Source organism: Lithobates pipiens, unplaced genomic scaffold (genome assembly GCF_037356315.1).
Source record: "Lithobates pipiens isolate NorthernLeopardFrog02 unplaced genomic scaffold, aLitPip1_a1.2 Scaffold_19, whole genome shotgun sequence".
NCBI lineage: Eukaryota > Metazoa > Chordata > Amphibia > Anura > Ranidae > Lithobates > Lithobates pipiens.
In genome coordinates this window covers 51,977,182-51,995,094 of record NW_027507764.1, presented here as the reverse complement: position 1 = coordinate 51,995,094, position 17,913 = coordinate 51,977,182, and the positions used below count along the sequence as shown (strand labels likewise).

The following is a 17,913-nucleotide window of genomic DNA, read 5'->3' as shown; positions in this document are numbered from 1 at the left end:
GCCTTGCCTCTCTGGGGACTCGCACTCCTGATCAGCTCACTGGCTGTGATTGACAGCAGTGGGAGACAATGGCTGCTGCCAAAAGCCAATCGGGAGACTGAGTGGTCTGGAACATGCCTGCTTGGGTGCCCCCTGAGAAAGCTGCTTGCTGTGGGGGCACCTGGCAGGAGGGAGGGGATGGTAGCGCCACCATGGGACCCGAGAAGAGGATCCGGGCTTATCTGTGCAAAACCATTCTAGTGTGTATGTGTGTGTATATATATATATATATATATATATATATATATATATATATATATATATATATATATATATTAGGGCTGCAAGGAAATTAACGATTAATTGTTCGATTAATCGTTAATTTCTTTGATCGATCAAAATAATTTTGATCGAGGACGATCCGCGGAGTGAGCTCCGCAGTCTCGCCCATAGGAAAGGCCGCGGCTTCGGCCTAGCTCCGGAGCCGCGGCCATCTTGGTCCACCCATCGGTGGCCTAGACGCGCGCGCTGGCGTCATCATCGCCCGCCTGCTTGTGTCTACTCTGAGGACGGACGGGTCTGCCTGCTGTCTATTCCAGACAGAGCAGACAATAATGAATATTAAGGTATGGGGGAGATGTGGGCAGTACTTTATGGGGGGAGATGTGGGCAGTACTTTATGGGGGGGGGAGAGATGTGGGCAGTACTTTATGGGGGGGAGATGTGGGCAGTACTTTATGGGGGGGAGATGTGGGCAGTACTTTATGGGGGGGAGATGTGGGCAGTACTTTATGGGGGGGAGATGTGGGCAGTACTTTATGGGGGGAGATGTGGGGGAAATGTGGACCGTACAGTATGGGGGAGATGTGGACATTACAGTTAAAGTTAAACTAACTTTCTACGTTTTTCTTAAAGTTTAATAAAAAAAATTGTAAAAACTGTATATGCATTATAATTAATCGAAATTAGTCGATTAATCGATTAAAAAAAAAATTGATTAATCGAACAGGAAAATTTTAATCAGTAACAGCCCTAATATATATATATATATATATATATATGTATATATGTATGTATGTATGTATGTATGTATGTATGTATGTATGTATGTATGTATGTATGTGTGTGTGTATATATATATATGTGTGTATATATATATATATATATATATATATATATATATATATATATATATATACACATACATATATATATATATATATATATATATATATATATATGTATGTATGTATGTGTGTATATATATATATATATATATATATATATATATATATATATATATATATATATATATATATATATATATATATATATATATATATATATATATATATATATATATATATATATATATATATATATATATATATATATATATATATATATATAAATTACTTTTTTTTTTCTTAACCGAAGGACCACCTCTTCACCCCTAGTTTTTGGATATTTACCGCAGGCAGTTGGCAAGTGGTTAATATCGGGCAAACATTTAGTCCAAAGAATTTTCGTGTGGAGCTTGTCCACAACTTTTGACAGACGATTCCGAATCTCTGTACAAAAATTCCCAAAGGCACAAACTCCACAATAGGCTTTTGTCATGCGAGAATTTTTGTACGAATTTCCGTTCATCGGTTCTGATTTGCTGTTTCAGGCGATCGTTTGCCCCATTTTCTCACAATGTTTACCCCACCTAGGAAATCTGTGGGCATCCACCTTCCTATCGCTACACATATGCGTTACGTAGTTTACAGCAAGTTAGGTATAGTGTTTTTTATTAAGAAACGCCGATCTGGTGGTGCGGATTTTTATACATTTCTCAAATACATTTTATATCCTTTTATTTTATTTATTTTTTTATATAAAAAAAGGCTCTTTTTTATTTTTAATATATTGCTATCTCCTTCCTCTTCAGATGAAGATGTCCATATATCTGAAGACTTGCACAAGAAGGTGAGAATCCTCTGCTGGGTTATGACTGGACCTCAAAACCTTGACAAGAAGACCAAGCACGTTAAGGCAACCTGGGCTCAGAGGTGTAATAAAGTCTTATATATGAGCTCCGAAGAAAACAAAGACTTCCCCACAGTGGGGCTGGACACCAAGGAGGGCAGAGACCAGCTTTATTGGAAGACCATCAAGGCCTTCCAGTATGTTCACGACCACCACCTGGATGAGGCCGAGTGGTTCATGAAAGCCGATGATGACACATATGTTGTGGTGGACAACTTGCGTTGGCTTTTGTCAAAGCACAATCCAGATGACCCCATTTACTTTGGAAGGAGGTTTAAGCCCTACGTGAAGCAGGGGTACATGAGTGGGGGGGCCGGATATGTGCTCAGCAAAGAAGCTCTGAAGAGGTTTGTGAATGCCTTCAAGGAAGAAAAATGTACCCACAGCTCCTCGGTGGAGGATTTGGCGCTTGGGAAATGTATGGAGAACATTCATGTCAAAGCAGGAGATTCCAGAGACACCAGCGGGAAGGAGACCTTTCACCCGTTTGTTCCAGAACACCATCTTATCCAGGGCTACTTGCCAAGGACTTTTTGGTATTGGAATTACAATTATTACCCTGCCATAGAGGTCAGTCTCTGAAATTATTTACTGTTGCATTTGTATTATACTAAAAAATTCTGGGGGCGCTTTACTAGTGTGTAGGAACATTTACATTTCTCTCTGTCTCCAAAGGAGCTTACAATCTAATGTTGTACATTTGGCATGGCAAATCGTCCACTAATTATTATTTTTTTTTTTTTATTATAAAAATCTCTCTCTCTCTCTCGCGCTCTCTCTCTCTCTCTCTCTCTGGCTCTCTCTCTCTCTGGCTCTCTCTCTCTCTGGCTCGCTCTCTCTCTCTCTGGCTCTCTCTCTGGCTCTCGCTCTCTCTCTGGCTCTAGCTCTCTCTCTGGCTCTCGCTCTCTCTCTGGCTCTCGCTCTCTCTCTGGCTCTCGCTCTCTCTCTGGCTCTCGCTCTCTCTCTGGCTCTCGCTCTCTCTCTGGCTCTCGCTCTCTCTCTGCGCTCTCTCTCTCTCTCTCTGGCGCTCTCTCTCTCTGGCGCTCTCTCTCTCTCTCTCTGGCTCTCTCTCTCTCTCTCTGGCTCTCTCTCTCTCTCTCTCTGGCGCTCTCTCTCTCCTCTCTCTGGCTCTCTCTCTCTCTCTCTCGCTCTCTCGCTCTCTCTCTCTCTCGCTCTCTCGCTCTCTCTCTCTCTCGCTCTCTCTCTCTCTCTTCGCTCTCTCTCTCTCTCGCTCTCTGGCTCTCTCTCTCTCTGGCTCTCTCGCTCTCTGGCTCTCTCTCTCTGGCTCTCTCTCTCTCTGGCTCTCTCTCTCTCTGGCTCTGGCTCTCTCTGGCTCTGGCTCTCTCTCTCTCTGGCTCTCTCTCTCTCTCTCTCTCTCTCTCTGGCTCTCTCTCTCTCTCTCTCTCTGGCTCTCTCTCTCTCTCTCTCTCTCTGGCTCTCTCTCTCTCTCTCTCTCTCTGGCTCTCTCTCGCTCTCTCTCTCGCTCTCTCTCTCTGGCTCTCTCTCGCTCTCTCTCTCGCTCTCTCTCTCTGGCTCTCTCTCTCTCTCTCGCTCTCTCTCTCTCTCGCTCTCTCTCTCTCTCGCTCTCTGGCTCTCTCGCTCTCTCTCTCTCTGGCTCTCTCTCTCTCTCTCTCTGGCTCTCTCTCTCTCTCTCTGGCTCTCTCTCTCTCTCTCTGGCTCTCTCTCTCTCTCTCTGGCTCTCTCTCTCTCTGGCTCTCTCTCTCTCTGGCTCTCTCTCTCTCTGGCTCTCTCTCTCTCTGGCTCTCTCTCTCTCTCTCTCTCTCTCTGGCTCTCTCTCTCTCTCTCTCTCTCTGGCTCTCTCTCTCTCTCTCTTGCTCTCTCTCGTCTCTCTCTGGCTCTCTCTCTCTCTCTCTCTCTCTCTCTCTCTCTGGCTCTCTCTCTCTCTCTCTGGCTCTCTCTCTCTCTCTCTGGCTCTCTCTCTCTCTCTCTGGCTCTCTCTCTCTGGCTCTCTCTCTCTCTCTCTGGCTCTCTCTGGCTCTCTGGCTCTTCTCTCTCTCTCTCTCTCTCTCTCTCTCTCTCTCTCTGGCTCTCTCTCTCTCTCTCTGGCTCTCTCTGGCTCTCTGGCTCTCTCTCTCTCTGGCTCTCTCTCTCTCTCTCTCTCTCTCTCTCTCTCTCTCTGGCTCTCTCTCTCTCTCTCTCTCTCTCTCTGGCTCTCTCTCTCTCTGGCTCTCTCTCTCTCTGGCTCGCTCTCTGGCTCTCTGGCTCTCTGGCTCTCTCTCTGGCTCTCTGGCTCTCTCTCTCTCTCTCTGGCTCTCTCTCTCTCTCTCTGGCTCTCTCTCTCTCTCTCTGGCTCTCTCTCTCTCTCTGGCTCGCTCTCTGGCTCTCTCTCTGGCTCTCTGGCTCTCTCTGGCTCTCTGGCTCTCTCTGGCTCTCTGGCTCTCTCTCTCTCTCTCTCTGGCTCTCTCTCTCTCTCTCTCTGGCTCTCTCTCTCTGGCTCTCTCTCTCTCTCTCTGGCTCTCTCTCTCTCTCTGGCTCTCTCTCTCTCTCTCTGGCTCTCTCTCTCTCTCTCTCTCTCTCTGGCTCTCTCTCTCTCGCTCTCTCTGGCTCTCTCTCTGGCTCTCTCTGGCTCTCTCTCTGGCTCTCTCTGGCTCTCTCTCTGGCTCTCTCTGGCTCTCTCTCTCTCTCTCTCTCTCTCTCTCTCTGGCTCTCTCTCTCTCTCTCTCTGGCTCTCTCTCTCTCTCTCTGGCTCTCTCTCTCTCTCTGTCTCTCTCTCTCTCTCTCTGGCTCTCTCTCTGGCTCTCTCTCTCTCTCTGGCTCTCTCTCTCTCTCTGGCTCTCTCTCTCTCTCTGGCTCTCTCTCTCTCTCTGGCTCTCTCTCTCTCTGGCTCTCTCTGGCTCTCTGGCTCTCTCTGGCTCTCTGGCTCTCTCTGGCTCTCTCTCTCTCTCTCTGGCTCTCTCTGGCTCTCTCTGTCTCTCTGTCTCGCTCTCGCTCTCTCGCTCGCTCTCTCGCTCTCTCGCTCTCTCTGGCTCTCTCGCTCTCTCGCTCTCTGGCTCTCTCTCTCGCTCTCTGGCTCTCTCTCTCGCTCTGGCTCTCGCTCTCGCTCTGGCTCTCGCTCTCTGGCTCTCTCTCTCTGTCTCTGTCTCTGTCTCTCTCTCTCTCTCTCTCTCTCTCTCTCTCTCTCTCTGGCTCTCTGGCTCTCTCTGTCTCTCTCTCTCTCTCTCTCTCTCTCTCTCTCTCTCTCTCTCTGGCTCTCTGGCTCTCTCTGTCTCTCTCTCTCTCTCTCTCTCTCTCTCTCTGGCTCTCTGGCTCTCTGGCTCTCTCTCTCTGGCTCTCGCTCTCTCTCTCTGGCTCTCGCTCTCTCTCTCTCTCTCTCTCTCTCTCTCTCTCTGGCTCTCTCTCTCTCTCTCTGGCTCTCGCTCTCTCTCTCTCTCTCTCTCTCTCTCTCTCTGGCTCTCTCTCTCTCTCTCTCTCTCTCTCTCTCTCTCTGGCTCGCTCTCTCGCTCTCTGGCTCTCGCTCTCGCTCTCTGGCTCTCGCTCTGGCTCTGGCTCTCGCTCTCGCTCTGTCGCTCTCTGGCTCTCTCTCTCGACTAGCCTCAGGTGTTGAATAGAGAAGAAACCAAAACCTCCTACATAAGTTGTACATGTTTATTTGCAGCACGCTCTATCCTCTACAGCCTTCTAAAACACACAAAGGATTTTTCTCAGCTCCAGCAAGCAGGGAGCAAGAATCTGATGTCACACACAGCATAGACCAGGAATATGCAATTAGCGGACCTCCCAGCTGTTGCAGTACTACAACTCCCATGAGGCACAGCAAGACTCTGGCCGCTACAAGCATGACACCCAGAGGTAGAGGCATGATGGGACTTGTCGTTTAGCAACAGCTGGAGTTCCTCTAATTGCACATTCCTGGTATAGACTATAGAGCATGGAGATGATCTGAGACCTGAGTGGAGGGAAAGGACCCCCCGCCCAACCCCAGGAATGCAACATGCAAAGCTGAGGCTGTTAATCGCTTCCTGTTTGCTAGAGGTGTGAGAGGCAGGATTCTGTGGTGTGGATAACCTGTCAGAAGTGACTTGTGCAGAGGAATCACAGAGCAGACCAAGAGCACACTAGGTGCTTTTGATTGAGGCTAGTACACACAATAGCGAGATATGCTCTGTTCATTTTTAGGCTGGGTTCACACTGCTGCGGGGGGAGATCCGGATGTGATTCGCACCGCAAATCACATCCGATCTCCGTAGCGATGCGAGTTCAGCCATACAGATAGTATCGCTGAATTCGCAGCGCTCCCGCAGCAAACTCGCACGGGACCCTTTTTTTGGTCCGCAACAGAATCGGATCGCATGGGGGTTCACACCATGCGATCCGATTCCTGTGCGAGTCGGCAGATCGCACTGCGATATGCGGACGGATCTGGGGGTGTCATTAACATAACATTGACACTCCCAGCCATCCGCATAGGGCAGTGTGAACTGCCGGCGGGAGTAATGCGATGCGGGAAAACGCCGCGGATTCGCGGCATTCCCGCATCGCAGTGGTGTGAACCCGGCCTTAATGTCAGAGGTTTAACACACAGATCAAAGGGTTTTTCCTCAGCTCAATCAAGCGGGGGTCAGGGATCTGATGAAGGGGGTCAGGGATCTGATCAGTTAGAGCTCTTGTACAATGTATGAGAGCTGATTGGAGGAAGGGGACACACCCCCTTTCATACATAGCACCCAGGAATGAGGGGAGGATGCAGAGCTGTGTAGCGAATAGACAAACTGTGTGCTGCGCTCTCCTCCCCATCACAAATTTATCTCTGGTGTCCTGAAAACTTGTCAGTAGGATGGGCTTTGATGTGTTCGAGATCCCACCTGCCTGATGCCGCCAGGAAGCCGACACAGCACACCGTTAATCGCAGGCAGTGAGACATTTCCTGTCCGCACATGCACAGATGGGGAAATGTCTTGCTTCCTGTCATTGGCCGTGTGCAGTGTCGGCTTCCTGGTGGGATCCCAAACATGCCTGAGCCCATTTCTACTTGTTGGAAGTGACTCATGCCGGAAACATAGGAATGAAGCACCCAAGACAAATTACACTTGGCGCTGTGGAGTTAATAAAATATTTCGATATATGTACCTTGTTCCACGACTGAGCTTTACAAACACTTTAATTGTCATTCATTAGCTCAGCTGAGTGCTGTTGTAGATGTGTGTGTCCTTAGGTGTCCTTAGGTGTCCTTAGGTGTCCTTAGGTGTCCTTAGGTGTCCTTAGGTGTCCTTAGGTGTCCTTAGGAGTCCTTAGGAGTCCTTAGGAGAGGTCTCCAGCTGGGGTTTTTACCAGTGATTAGTATAATGGTGGATGTATTAAAGTAACATCTACAGGTCTTCTTTATGGCCTGTCTGCTACACACAGGTTATCCAGAGCTAAAATTCACCTTGAGGCTGGATTCACACCTATGCAGTTTTAGTGCTTTTTGCAGATTTGCACTGCAGTCCATATAACATGGTTTCCTATGGAACACACTCTGTAGTGCAAATCTGCAAAAAGCATTAAAAATGCCATAGGTGTGAATCCAGCCTGAAGTAGCCAGAACTTTGGAATGTGCAGCCAAGCTTACCTAGAAAAGCTTTGTTCGGAGTGCTGTCTTGGCTGCAGCCCCAGAGTTCCTGCAGTCTATTAGCACCTATTTCTCTCCTACTATTTATTTTATTTTTTTATTATTATTATTTTCCATTAGCCAGTTTCCTGCAGTCTAAAAGCACTTATTTCTCTCCAGCGGGTATGTATGTAGCTGCGGGTTACATACATAGTCATACAGTAGACCGCACTGTGTTCTGGCCTTGGGTATGGGAGGAGACATCCTGGAACACAAACTAGTCTACAGCAGCGGTGCTCAGCCAATCACAGCAAGCAATGTAGACTAGTCTGTGTTTATGGAAGTCTCCGTCCATACCCGGATCACAGTGCGGTATAGTGTATATAGTACTGTAGTATGTAGACTGCCACAGATACAGAACATACAGTTTTTCATTTGCACATGCAGCGGGCTGACAGCTTAGGGAGAGACATAGTTTGGCCCAACAGCAACAATCTATGGTACAGTAGTTCAAAAGATGGAGTTCTCTCTTAAATCGATGAACAACCAATAAATGGCACAACTAGACAATTGGAACATACTAGGTAGTCAGTCTGTATGTTCCAGTTGTCCAATACCAATTAATTTACTATGTTCAACATGGTAAATGAATTGGTCTATGCTACGGATTTTTAAATCTATTTCAGTAAAAGTGGCAGAGTTCGCTTTTAAAGCGGGAGTCCGCCGGGAGTTCCGCGTTTTTTTTATTTTATTTTTTTAAAGCCAGCAGCTACAAATACTGCAGCTGCTGACTTTTAAAATAGTGACACTTACCTGTCCAGCGCGCCCACGATGTCGACACCCGAAGCCGATCTCTCGATCGTCTCTCGGGTGCTGCCGCCGCCATCTTGGGTATGGGAATCAGGAAGTGGAGCCTTTCGGCTTCATTTCCCGGTTCCCTACTGCGCATGCGCGAGTCGCGCTGCGCAATAAGGATGTACCCGCTGTCTCTTGGATCTGTGTTTCCCAGCAGGCAGCGGGGGACTTTCGGAAAGGGGCGTAATCTGCGCCCCTTTCCGCAGAGAGCTATCCCGGAAGTGGGTGCAGATACCTGTACTGTACAGGTACCTGCACCCCCCTCCCCCCTGAAAGGTGCCAATTGTGGCGCCGGAGGGGGGGGAGGATTCCAATGAGCAGAAGGTTCACTTTAGGGTGGACCTCCGCTTTAAGAACAAAAGCTGTTCAGCTTTCTCACAGGAGAGACGGTTTCTCTTCTCATCAAGAATATGAGATGCTAGACTGAATAGTCTCTCACTCTCTGTACTGGTGCTTGGGAAAGATAAATATCTGCGTGCAATCTGTGCAAGCAAAGGAAAACATTCTTTGTTGATTCGCCAGTACTCAAGGGGATTGTCGCTTCTGGCAATAGGCTGTTCAGTTAAATAAATGTCCAGCTGTTGAGTAGCTGCACTTGTTGTGGCACCGCTATGGATTGGGGTGCATTCGTGTAAAAATTCTTCAAACATATCAGATATGAAGCGAGTGTGTTCCTCTTCACTTGTATGCGACCGTTTCTCACTTTCCTCTAGGGGTGCAACGGATCAAAATACTCACGGATCGGATCATTTTTCGGATCAGCAAATAACTGAATTTGCAAAAACCTGTGAAAATTACACCACCATATAGTCCCCGCTGTAATATCCGCGTCGTCTCCATCTCCCCCCCCCCCCGTAATATCCATGTCATCTCCCCCACTGTAATATTGGCTGGGTATTGCAGAGATGGCTGTTACTGCAATTGTCACAGAGCAGCGCTGTGGGCACTACAGATCCAACCCACAGCGTTGCTTCCATCCAATCTCTCCCCTCCACTGTACAGATCAGTACACAGAGGGGAGAGAGGAACCGGCATCGTGACATGACGTCGGGTTGTTTACAAGTGATCGCTCCGTCATTTGACGGAACGATCACATTGTAAACGGCCGCCGGGTGTACAAAGATGATAACAATGTAGCGTTGTTTGTTATCATACATCGTTTGTTATCATTTGTTATTTAGACTTCGTTTGTTTGTATGGTAGCTGCTGTTTTGTGTTTATATCACAATTTTTGTCATTTTTATATAGGGAGCGCAGTGTTTTCCCCCTCTTTTGATTTGGGTGTACAAAGATGGCCGCCGCTCTGGAGCTAGGCCGAAGCTGCAGCCTTTCCTAAGGCCGAGGCTGCGGAACTCTCTGCGGATCGTGTCGTGTGCCAATCCGAACAGGGTGACCCGTTCGGATCACAGATCGGTGATGATTCGTTGCACCCCTACTTTCCTCTGTGCGGCACCTCAAAACTCCTTCACTAGATGCTTCCACCAACTCCATTTGTGCCAGTATCATGTCTCGTGCACGCTGCTTTTTCTCTACATTAACTGCTTGCTGACCGCCAGCTGTCAATTGACGGCCAGGCGACGCAGCTCTCGTTGCGGGAGGGCGTCACATGACACCCTCGCCTTCCCGACCCACCAGGGGGCACGTGCTCGCCGTGTCACTGGGGACTCGATGCACGTGCCTGGTGGCCGCAATGTCTGCCAGGTACCCGCGATTGCCCGGTAACACAGCAGGGCTGTGGATCTGTGTATGTAAACGCACAGATCCACAGTCCTGTCAGAGGAAAGGAGACCGATGGTGTGTTCTCAGTACAGAGAAACACCGATCGGTCTCCTCCCCTTGTGGACCCCCTCCCCCTACAGTTAGAATCACTCCCAGGGAACATATTAACCCCTTGATCACCCCCTAGTGTTAACCCCTTCCCTGCCAGTCACATTTATACAGTAATCAATGCATTTTTATAGCACGAATCGCTCTATAAATGTGAATGGTCCCAAAAATGTGTCAAAAGTTTCCGATATGTCTGCTGCAATATCGCAGTCATGATAAAAATCGCAGATCGCCGCCATTACTAGTAAAAAATTAAAATAAAATAATGCTATAAATCCTCTATTTTGTAGGAACTAGAACTTTCTCAAATCGCCTTTCAGGACAACCCCGGAGAGAGTGTAGCTCCACCTTGCAATCAGGAAACACATGCCCACTTTAAAAACACCTCCTCCTCCTCCATGGCTTCAGTTATTGTGTTTCCTCCTTGGAGGAAGCATGTGCCTGAACCAGGGAGAGCTACACTCTCTGCAGGGGAGTAAGGCTTACCTTTTGTTGCAGGTTGTTTCTCTTTGACCCCCAGCAGCATCTCCACGGGGAGAGGACTCCTGGAGCTCCTGGTCCCGCCATCTCACGGGAGTAAGGACCCTCGGAGTGCCGGCGTCGGGTGCCCGGTGTCCGCTTGTTAGCGCAGGGAGGGCTCTGTTGCTGGCGGAGGCCGCTGCAGGTCAGCGGCATGGCTCCGTTTTCGGCGCCGGGTCCCGGGCGGCGACGGCGTCGTTCACGGTGACGCGCGGGCGCTCTGAGGGGGCGTGGCGCCGTGGTTCAGCGCCTGGAACGCAGGGGTCATGGGGCGGGTCAGGTGACCGTGTGCTTCCGCTTCCGGCCGGCCTTGATGACGCGGCGGCCGGGAAAATTTAAAATGAGAGCTGTTTGTAAAATAGCTGCCTCACTCAAACGATGGAAGAGTGCAAGCCAGCTATGGCGGAGACAGGCGCCCCCAGCACCGGTCCAGCCCAGGTACGTAAGGTGCACTGGCACCCTCTGCTTTACTGTGGGTATGTCTTTGTTTGTTCCCCCCTCTTGGGGGCCTGTCGCTGCAGGTCAGAGGTGGACTTCGCTCTGACCTTTTGCAGCCTAGTTCTGGGGTCTCACTAGTAGGTCTGTTTGGTGGTGGGTCTCTGCACTGGCTTGGTGTTAAGCAACTGGTTGTTGAGAGCTTTTAGTGAATTAAACCTGTATGTCGTTTCAGGAAAAATCACTAGGAAAAGCTAGACCAGGTCAGAGAAAATGTCCTTCCTGCAAAACCCCCCTCAGAGATTCATGGCAGAAGGCAATGTGCAGAAATTGTATCAGAGAATTGGTGGAAGAGGAAACATCTCAACAATATAAGGATTTGTTTTCTTCGGTTAAAGAGCTGACAAACTCTTTGAGTTCAGTCAAGTCCATCCTGATACAAAACCCTCCCGCACAGACCGAGCCTCAGAACTTACCGCCCAGCCCCAGGGCGTCGTCATCCAGACAGGTGGAAACTGAAGAGTCTGGAGACGAAGGGGGTAGTACTCTCATCTCCTTCAGGGATTCTGAGGAGGAGGAGGAAGAGGAAGAAGATAGCAGGGGCTCCAAATTCAAGCTATCACTAGAGGAAGTAGATGATATTTTAAAAGCAATCTACACTACTCTAGAAATTCAGGAAGAAAGAGTACAACTGTCAGTTCATGACAAAATGTACCAGGGGTTGGACGAAACAAAACGGCGAGTTTTTCCTGTCCACAGGGTCCTCTCAGACTCAGTGAGAAAGGAGTGGAAGGACCCAGAAAAAGCCCCTTTCTTCTCTAAAGCTCTCAAAAGAAGGTTTCCCTTCGAAGATAAGGACTCAGAGGTTTGGAACAAGAAACCCAGAGTCGATGCAGCTTTCTCGCAGGTATCCAGACGAACGGATCTAGCCTTTGAAGATATGGGATCCTTAAAGACCCAATGGACAAAAAAGCTGACTCCATCCTTAAAAAAGCTTGGGATGCTGCGTCAGTCAGTCTAAAACCAGCAATGGCAGCTACGGTGGTGGCCAGGAATCTGGAATGTTGGGTAGAGAAGCTGAAGAGCCATATTGAGGCGGGGACACCCCGCAAGGATCTCTTAGAGTCCTTTCCACTGATCCTGAATGCAGTCAAATACATGGCGGATGCATCAGCAGAATCAGTTAAACTGGCCGCTAGGTCTTCGGCTCTTGTAAATTCAGCCAGGAGAGCAGTTTGGCTGAAAACATGGTCTGGGGACACTGCCTCTAAGGTCAAGCTGTGTGGTCTTCCCTTTTCGGGTGACTTGCTCTTTGGTCCTGATTTAGAGTCTGTGCTGGATAGAACAGCCGATAAAAAGAAGGCTTTTCCAGTTAAGAAAAAGCAGATGGCTAAAAAGAATTTTCGTGCTTTTCAGCAGTCCCATAAAAAAGACCAGGAGCACAAGAGCAGATGGGGTTCACAGAAGGGCAAAGGCAGGGGTGGAGTCCTCTTTAGATCTCCCCCAGAGCAGTCCCCTAAGAACAAGTGACAATATCTCCCCAGTGGGGGGGAGACTGTCAGCTTTTCGCGAACAATGGGACAGGCTGTCTCCAAATCTGTTCGTGAAGAGCGTTGTCGATCAGGGGTACAGGTTGGAGTTTTCAGAACTACCCCCGAGCAGGTTTTATGTGACAACATTGCCAAGGGATCAGGAGAAGGCCTCTGCAATGAAGCTGTTGTTACAGGAGCTGATACAGCAAGAGGTTCTGATTCAAGTCCCAGTAAGCCAGCAGGGCGGGGGTTTTTATTCACATATTTTTCTGGTGAAAAAACCCTCAGGGAAGTACCGTCTAATCCTGAATCTGAAATTCCTGAACAGGTTCATTCGGTACAAACATTTCAGGATGGATACAATTTTCTCCATCACAAAGCTGTTGACCCCAGAATGCTTCATGGCATCCCTGGACCTAAGGGATGCCTACCTTCATATACCAATTCATCAGGCATCGCAGCAGTTCCTGCGCCTGGCATTGAAGGTAGGGAGTTCGGTATGGCACCTCCAATTCAGGGCTCTGCCGTTCGGACTCTCGTCCTCTCCCAGGGTCTTTACGAAGATTATGGCAGAGGCTTTGGAACCCCTGAAATTGAAGGGGATTCCAGTCGTTCCTTATCTGGACGACCTTTTGTTTTTTGCAGACTCCAGGGAGCAGGTCCTAGTCAATCTCCAGAGGGCCCAGTCTCACCTCGAGGGCCTGGGATGGCTTCTAAACCTAGAGAAGTCAATCCTGACCCCCTCACAGGAAATGAAATTTCTGGGGTATACATTAAATTCGATTCTCCAGAAAGTTTTCCTGCCGTTGGAAAAACAGGAAAAGTTACAGCTAGCTGTACAGCGGATACAGAGCAACCAGACAGTCTCAGTCAGGATGGCTATGGCAGTTCTGGGCCTGCTTACGGCAGCAATCCCGGCTGTTCAGTGGGCCAGGTTCCATTCCAGACCCCTTCAGAGGGAGGTTCTGTCAAGCTGGTCCCATCAGGATCCTTTGGAAAAACAGCTAAAAATTTCGTCAAAGACGAAAAGGGCTCTTTGGTGGTGGAGAGACCAGGCAAACCTCTCAAGGGGCCTGGTGTGGACCTTTCCTGTGGACAAGCGCCTTACTACAGACGCAAGTGCCTGGGGCTGGGGAGCCCATCTGGATGGTCAGACATCTCAGGGGGTCTGGTCCAAACAGGAAGCTCAAAGATCATCCAACTGGAGGGAGTTGAAGGCGATCTTTCTGGGTTTAGTGGCATTTCAGCAGAGTTTGAGAGGCCACCATGTTCAGGTGTTGTCAGACAACACAACAGCGGTTACCTACATTATGAAGCAAGGGGGAACCAGAAGCAGGAGCTTGATGGAGCTGGCCAATCTGTTGTTAGCCTGGGCAGAACAGAACACAGCCTCACTATCGGCAGTGCATCTGAAGGGCTCTCAGAATTTGTTTGCGGACCTCCTAAGCAGGCGCAAATTGCTAGAGGCAGAATGGAGTCTGAATCAGGAAGTGTTCCTGATGATCTCCGAGGCCTGGGGGGTTCCTCAGGTAGACCTTTTTGCCAGCCAGCAGAACTCAAAGGTGGACAGATTCTTTTCTCTTCACCGAGGAGATGCAGCAATAGGGTTGGATGCATTCGCTCACCCCTGGCATTACCAGCTGTGCTATGCCTTTCCCCCCTTTCCTCTAATTCCACTAGTACTGAGGAAATTCAGGGAAGAAAGGACAGACTTAATACTAGTCACTCCTTTTTGGCCAAAAAGACCCTGGTTCGCGGGTCTTCGAAACCTAGCCTCGAAGCCCCCATGGAGGTTACCACTCAGAAAAGATCTGTTATCCCAGGGGACAGTAAGTCATCCAGAAGTGGAACTCCTGCAGCTAACCGCCTGGTTTCTGAGGAGGACCTGTTAAAGGCTAAAGGTCTCTCAGATAAAGTAGTAAAGACCCTGCTGTCCAGTAGGAAGGCAGTTACACAGGCAATTTACATGAAGGTCTGGAAAAAGTTCAACTCCTGGTGCAGTTCTAGAGAACTCAAGGTCAAGAGCACGGTGTCAGTCTTGGAGTTTCTCCATGAAGGAATGGAGAAGGGTCTCGCAGCCAGTACCCTGAAGACTCAGGTGGCTGCCTTATCAGTTTTCTTTGAAAAGACTTTATCTAAAGAAACTTTAATTTCTAGATTTTTTAGGGCTCTTGCTCGAAATAGACCAGTAGCCCTTAAAGACTTTCCCAGTTGGGATTTGTCTACAGTTTTACAGGGTCTCTCGGGAGCACCGTTTGAACCCTTACAGGAAGCTTCTTTGCAGAAGGTGGTTTTAAAAACAATCTTTTTGGTGGCCATCACCTCGGCCAGGAGAGTCAGCGAGCTCCAAGCTCTAGCTATTACAGAACCCTTCCTTAGAATTTATCAGGACAGGGTGGTACTGAGGACGGATCCAGCATTCCTACCGAAAGTATCCTCAACTTTCCATCGATCACAGGAAATAGTGTTACCTACATTCTCTGCAAGCCCAGCAAATGCAGGAGAGGAAGTTTTTCACACATTGGATGTGAGAAGATGTCTTTTACAGTTTCTGAAAGTTACTAAAGAATTTAGAAAATCAAACGCCCTCTTTGTGATATTTTCTGGATCACGCAAGGGGGAGAAAGCTTCTAAAAGTACGCTGGGTAGGTGGCTTAAGTTGGCTATAACAGAAGCCTATAAAGCAAAAGGAGAAATACCTCCCTCAGGTATTGCTGCCCACTCTACTAGATCCACGGCAGTTTCCTGGGCTGAAAGGGCCGGTGCCACGCCTGAACAAATCTGCAAGGCTGCCACTTGGTCCAGTTATTCGACATTTCTCCGGCATTACCGGTTAGATCTACTGTCTGCAGCAGATCAGGCCTTCGGCAGGAAGGTACTGCAGGCAGTAGTCCCGCCCTAGGGTAAGTTTCTCGGTTATCCTCTCCGGGGTTGTCCTGAAAGGCGATTTGAGAAAGACTCAGTTAGACTTACCGGTGACGGTATTTCTAAGAGCCTTTCAGGACAACCGTTACTTCCCTCCCTAGGTTATGCTTAGTAAATGTATTAAGTTCTACCATGGTGTTGTGCTTTCTGTGCTTTGTTTTCCAGCGTCGGAAGGCCACAATAACTGAAGCCATGGAGGAGGAGGAGGTGTTTTTAAAGTGGGCATGTGTTTCCTGATTGCAAGGTGGAGCTACACTCTCTCCGGGGTTGTCCTGAAAGGCTCTTAGAAATACCGTCACCGGTAAGTCTAACTGAGTCTTTTGCGCAAACCAATCAATATACGCTTATTGCGTTATTTATGGTAAAAAAATAAAAAAAAATGTCAAAGAATACAAATTGGTCTAAACTGAGGGAAAAAATTGTTTAAAAAAAAAAAAATTTGGATATTTATTATAGCAAAAATTTAATATTATTATTATTTTTTTCAAACTTGTCACTCTTCTTTTGTTTATAGTGCAAAAAATAAAAAACCGCAGAGGTGATCAAATGCCACCAAAAGAAAGCTCTATTTGTGGGGACAAAATGATTACAATTTCATCTGGGTACAGTGTTGTATGACCGCTCAATTGTCATTCAAACTGTGACAGCACTGAAACCTGAAAAATGGCCTGGGCAGGAAGGGGGTGAAAATGCCCTGTATTGAGATGATTAAAGTATTGCTCTTTAAATCGAGGATCTAGAACTGTTGCAATGCAGTACAGAGGGTCTGTCTCGGTGTCTTGAAACTGGTTGGTAACGGCCTCTAGTAGAGTGGTTTTAGCCGTTTTTACGCCATGGTCTGTTTCTATCTCTTTTCCTAGCAGACGCTTCAGTGCAGCAATCAAGGGGATAACGTCAGCAATGGAAGCATTAGTTGAGCTCATTTTTTTTGTTAACTGTTGAAATGGAGATAGAAGAGACAAACTATTTTCAACTAACGTCCACTGATGTGCACTCAGTGTTGCCGGCAGCTCGTAATCTGCAATGCATGCAGCTAAAACACGCCTTTGTTCAAAAAGACTTTGCAGCATATAGTAGGTGCTGTTCCAACGAGTGGCTACATCTTGCTGCAGTCGTTTTGGTGCCATTCCAAACTGTATCTGCAAAGCTAGTAATCTGGAATAAGCAAGCAGAGAATGCTTAAAGTGACCCACAATTTTTCTTCCTTTTGTTACGATATCAGATCTGGTGCGTTGACTCTGCAATCCTTCATTCACAGCCAACTGTAGCGTGTGTGCCATGAACGGTATGCTTTGAAGTTCACTGTCCTCCATTGCCTTTGCCGTGTTCCGCTCATTATCTCGGACAATCAAATGCACTTTAGACTTCTCAATGTGCCAAGTGTCGAGCATGGTTTTTAACCACTTCACACCCGGGCCAATTCTGACATTTCTCTCCTACATGTAAAATTCATTATTATTTTTTTGCACCTTTCAGGGGGGAGGGGGGTGCAGATACCTGTATAATCCAGCTATCTGCACCCACATCCGGGACAAGCTAGCCACAGATTTTTTTTTTTTTTTTTTTTTTTAGAACAGATCGGACATGAACTGACATGTTTGACACTTTGTCTGGAACCAATGACGCCAATACAGTGATTCGTCCTAGAAATATGCACTGTCCCTGTACTAATGACATGAATGGCTGGGAAGGGGTTAAACATCCAGGGCGATCAAATGGAGGGATAACTGTGCCTAGCCAGTGTTTTTTTTTTTTTTTTTTTTGTGTGTGTGTGCTGCTTTTACTAGGGGAAGTGATGAAAGTGGGGACAGAAAATCCATCTCTTCTGCCCCCTGTTGGGAAGGAGTTCTGCCTTGTTTACATAGCCAGATCACCTTTCTAAATCCCTGCCCAACGATCGACAGGTGTTGGTGGACATCCAGTGCTCAGCACCCGCAGATCAGCTCCTGCTATGATTAAAGCGGGAGTCCGCCGTTTTTTTTTTTTTTTTTTTTTTTTAAAAAGCCAGCAGCTACAAATACTGCAGCTGCTGACTTTTTTAAAATAATGACACTTACCCGCCCAGCGCGCCCGCGATGTTGGCACCCGAAGCCGATCTCTCGATCGTCTCTCAGGTGCTGCCGCCGCCATCTTGGGTATGGGAATCGGGAAGTGGAGCCTTGCGGCTTCATTTCCCGGTTCCCTACTGCGCATGCGCGAGTCGCGCTGCGCAATAAGGATGGTCCCCGCTACCTCTGGGATCCGTGTGTTTCCCAGCAGACA

The 17,913-nt window shown here is 48.1% G+C and overlaps 1 protein-coding gene across 1 annotated transcript in view; it reads left to right on the top strand.

Annotated features, from left to right (window-relative positions):
* C1GALT1 (core 1 synthase, glycoprotein-N-acetylgalactosamine 3-beta-galactosyltransferase 1) overlaps positions 1-17,913 on the top strand; it is a 53,815-nt gene that overhangs the window by 12,389 nt on the left and 23,513 nt on the right. The window contains exon 2 of the mRNA XM_077490736.1: positions 1,913-2,580. Within this exon, the coding sequence (XP_077346862.1) occupies positions 1,913-2,580 (668 nt within the window). The remainder of the gene's footprint in view (positions 1-1,912; positions 2,581-17,913) is intronic.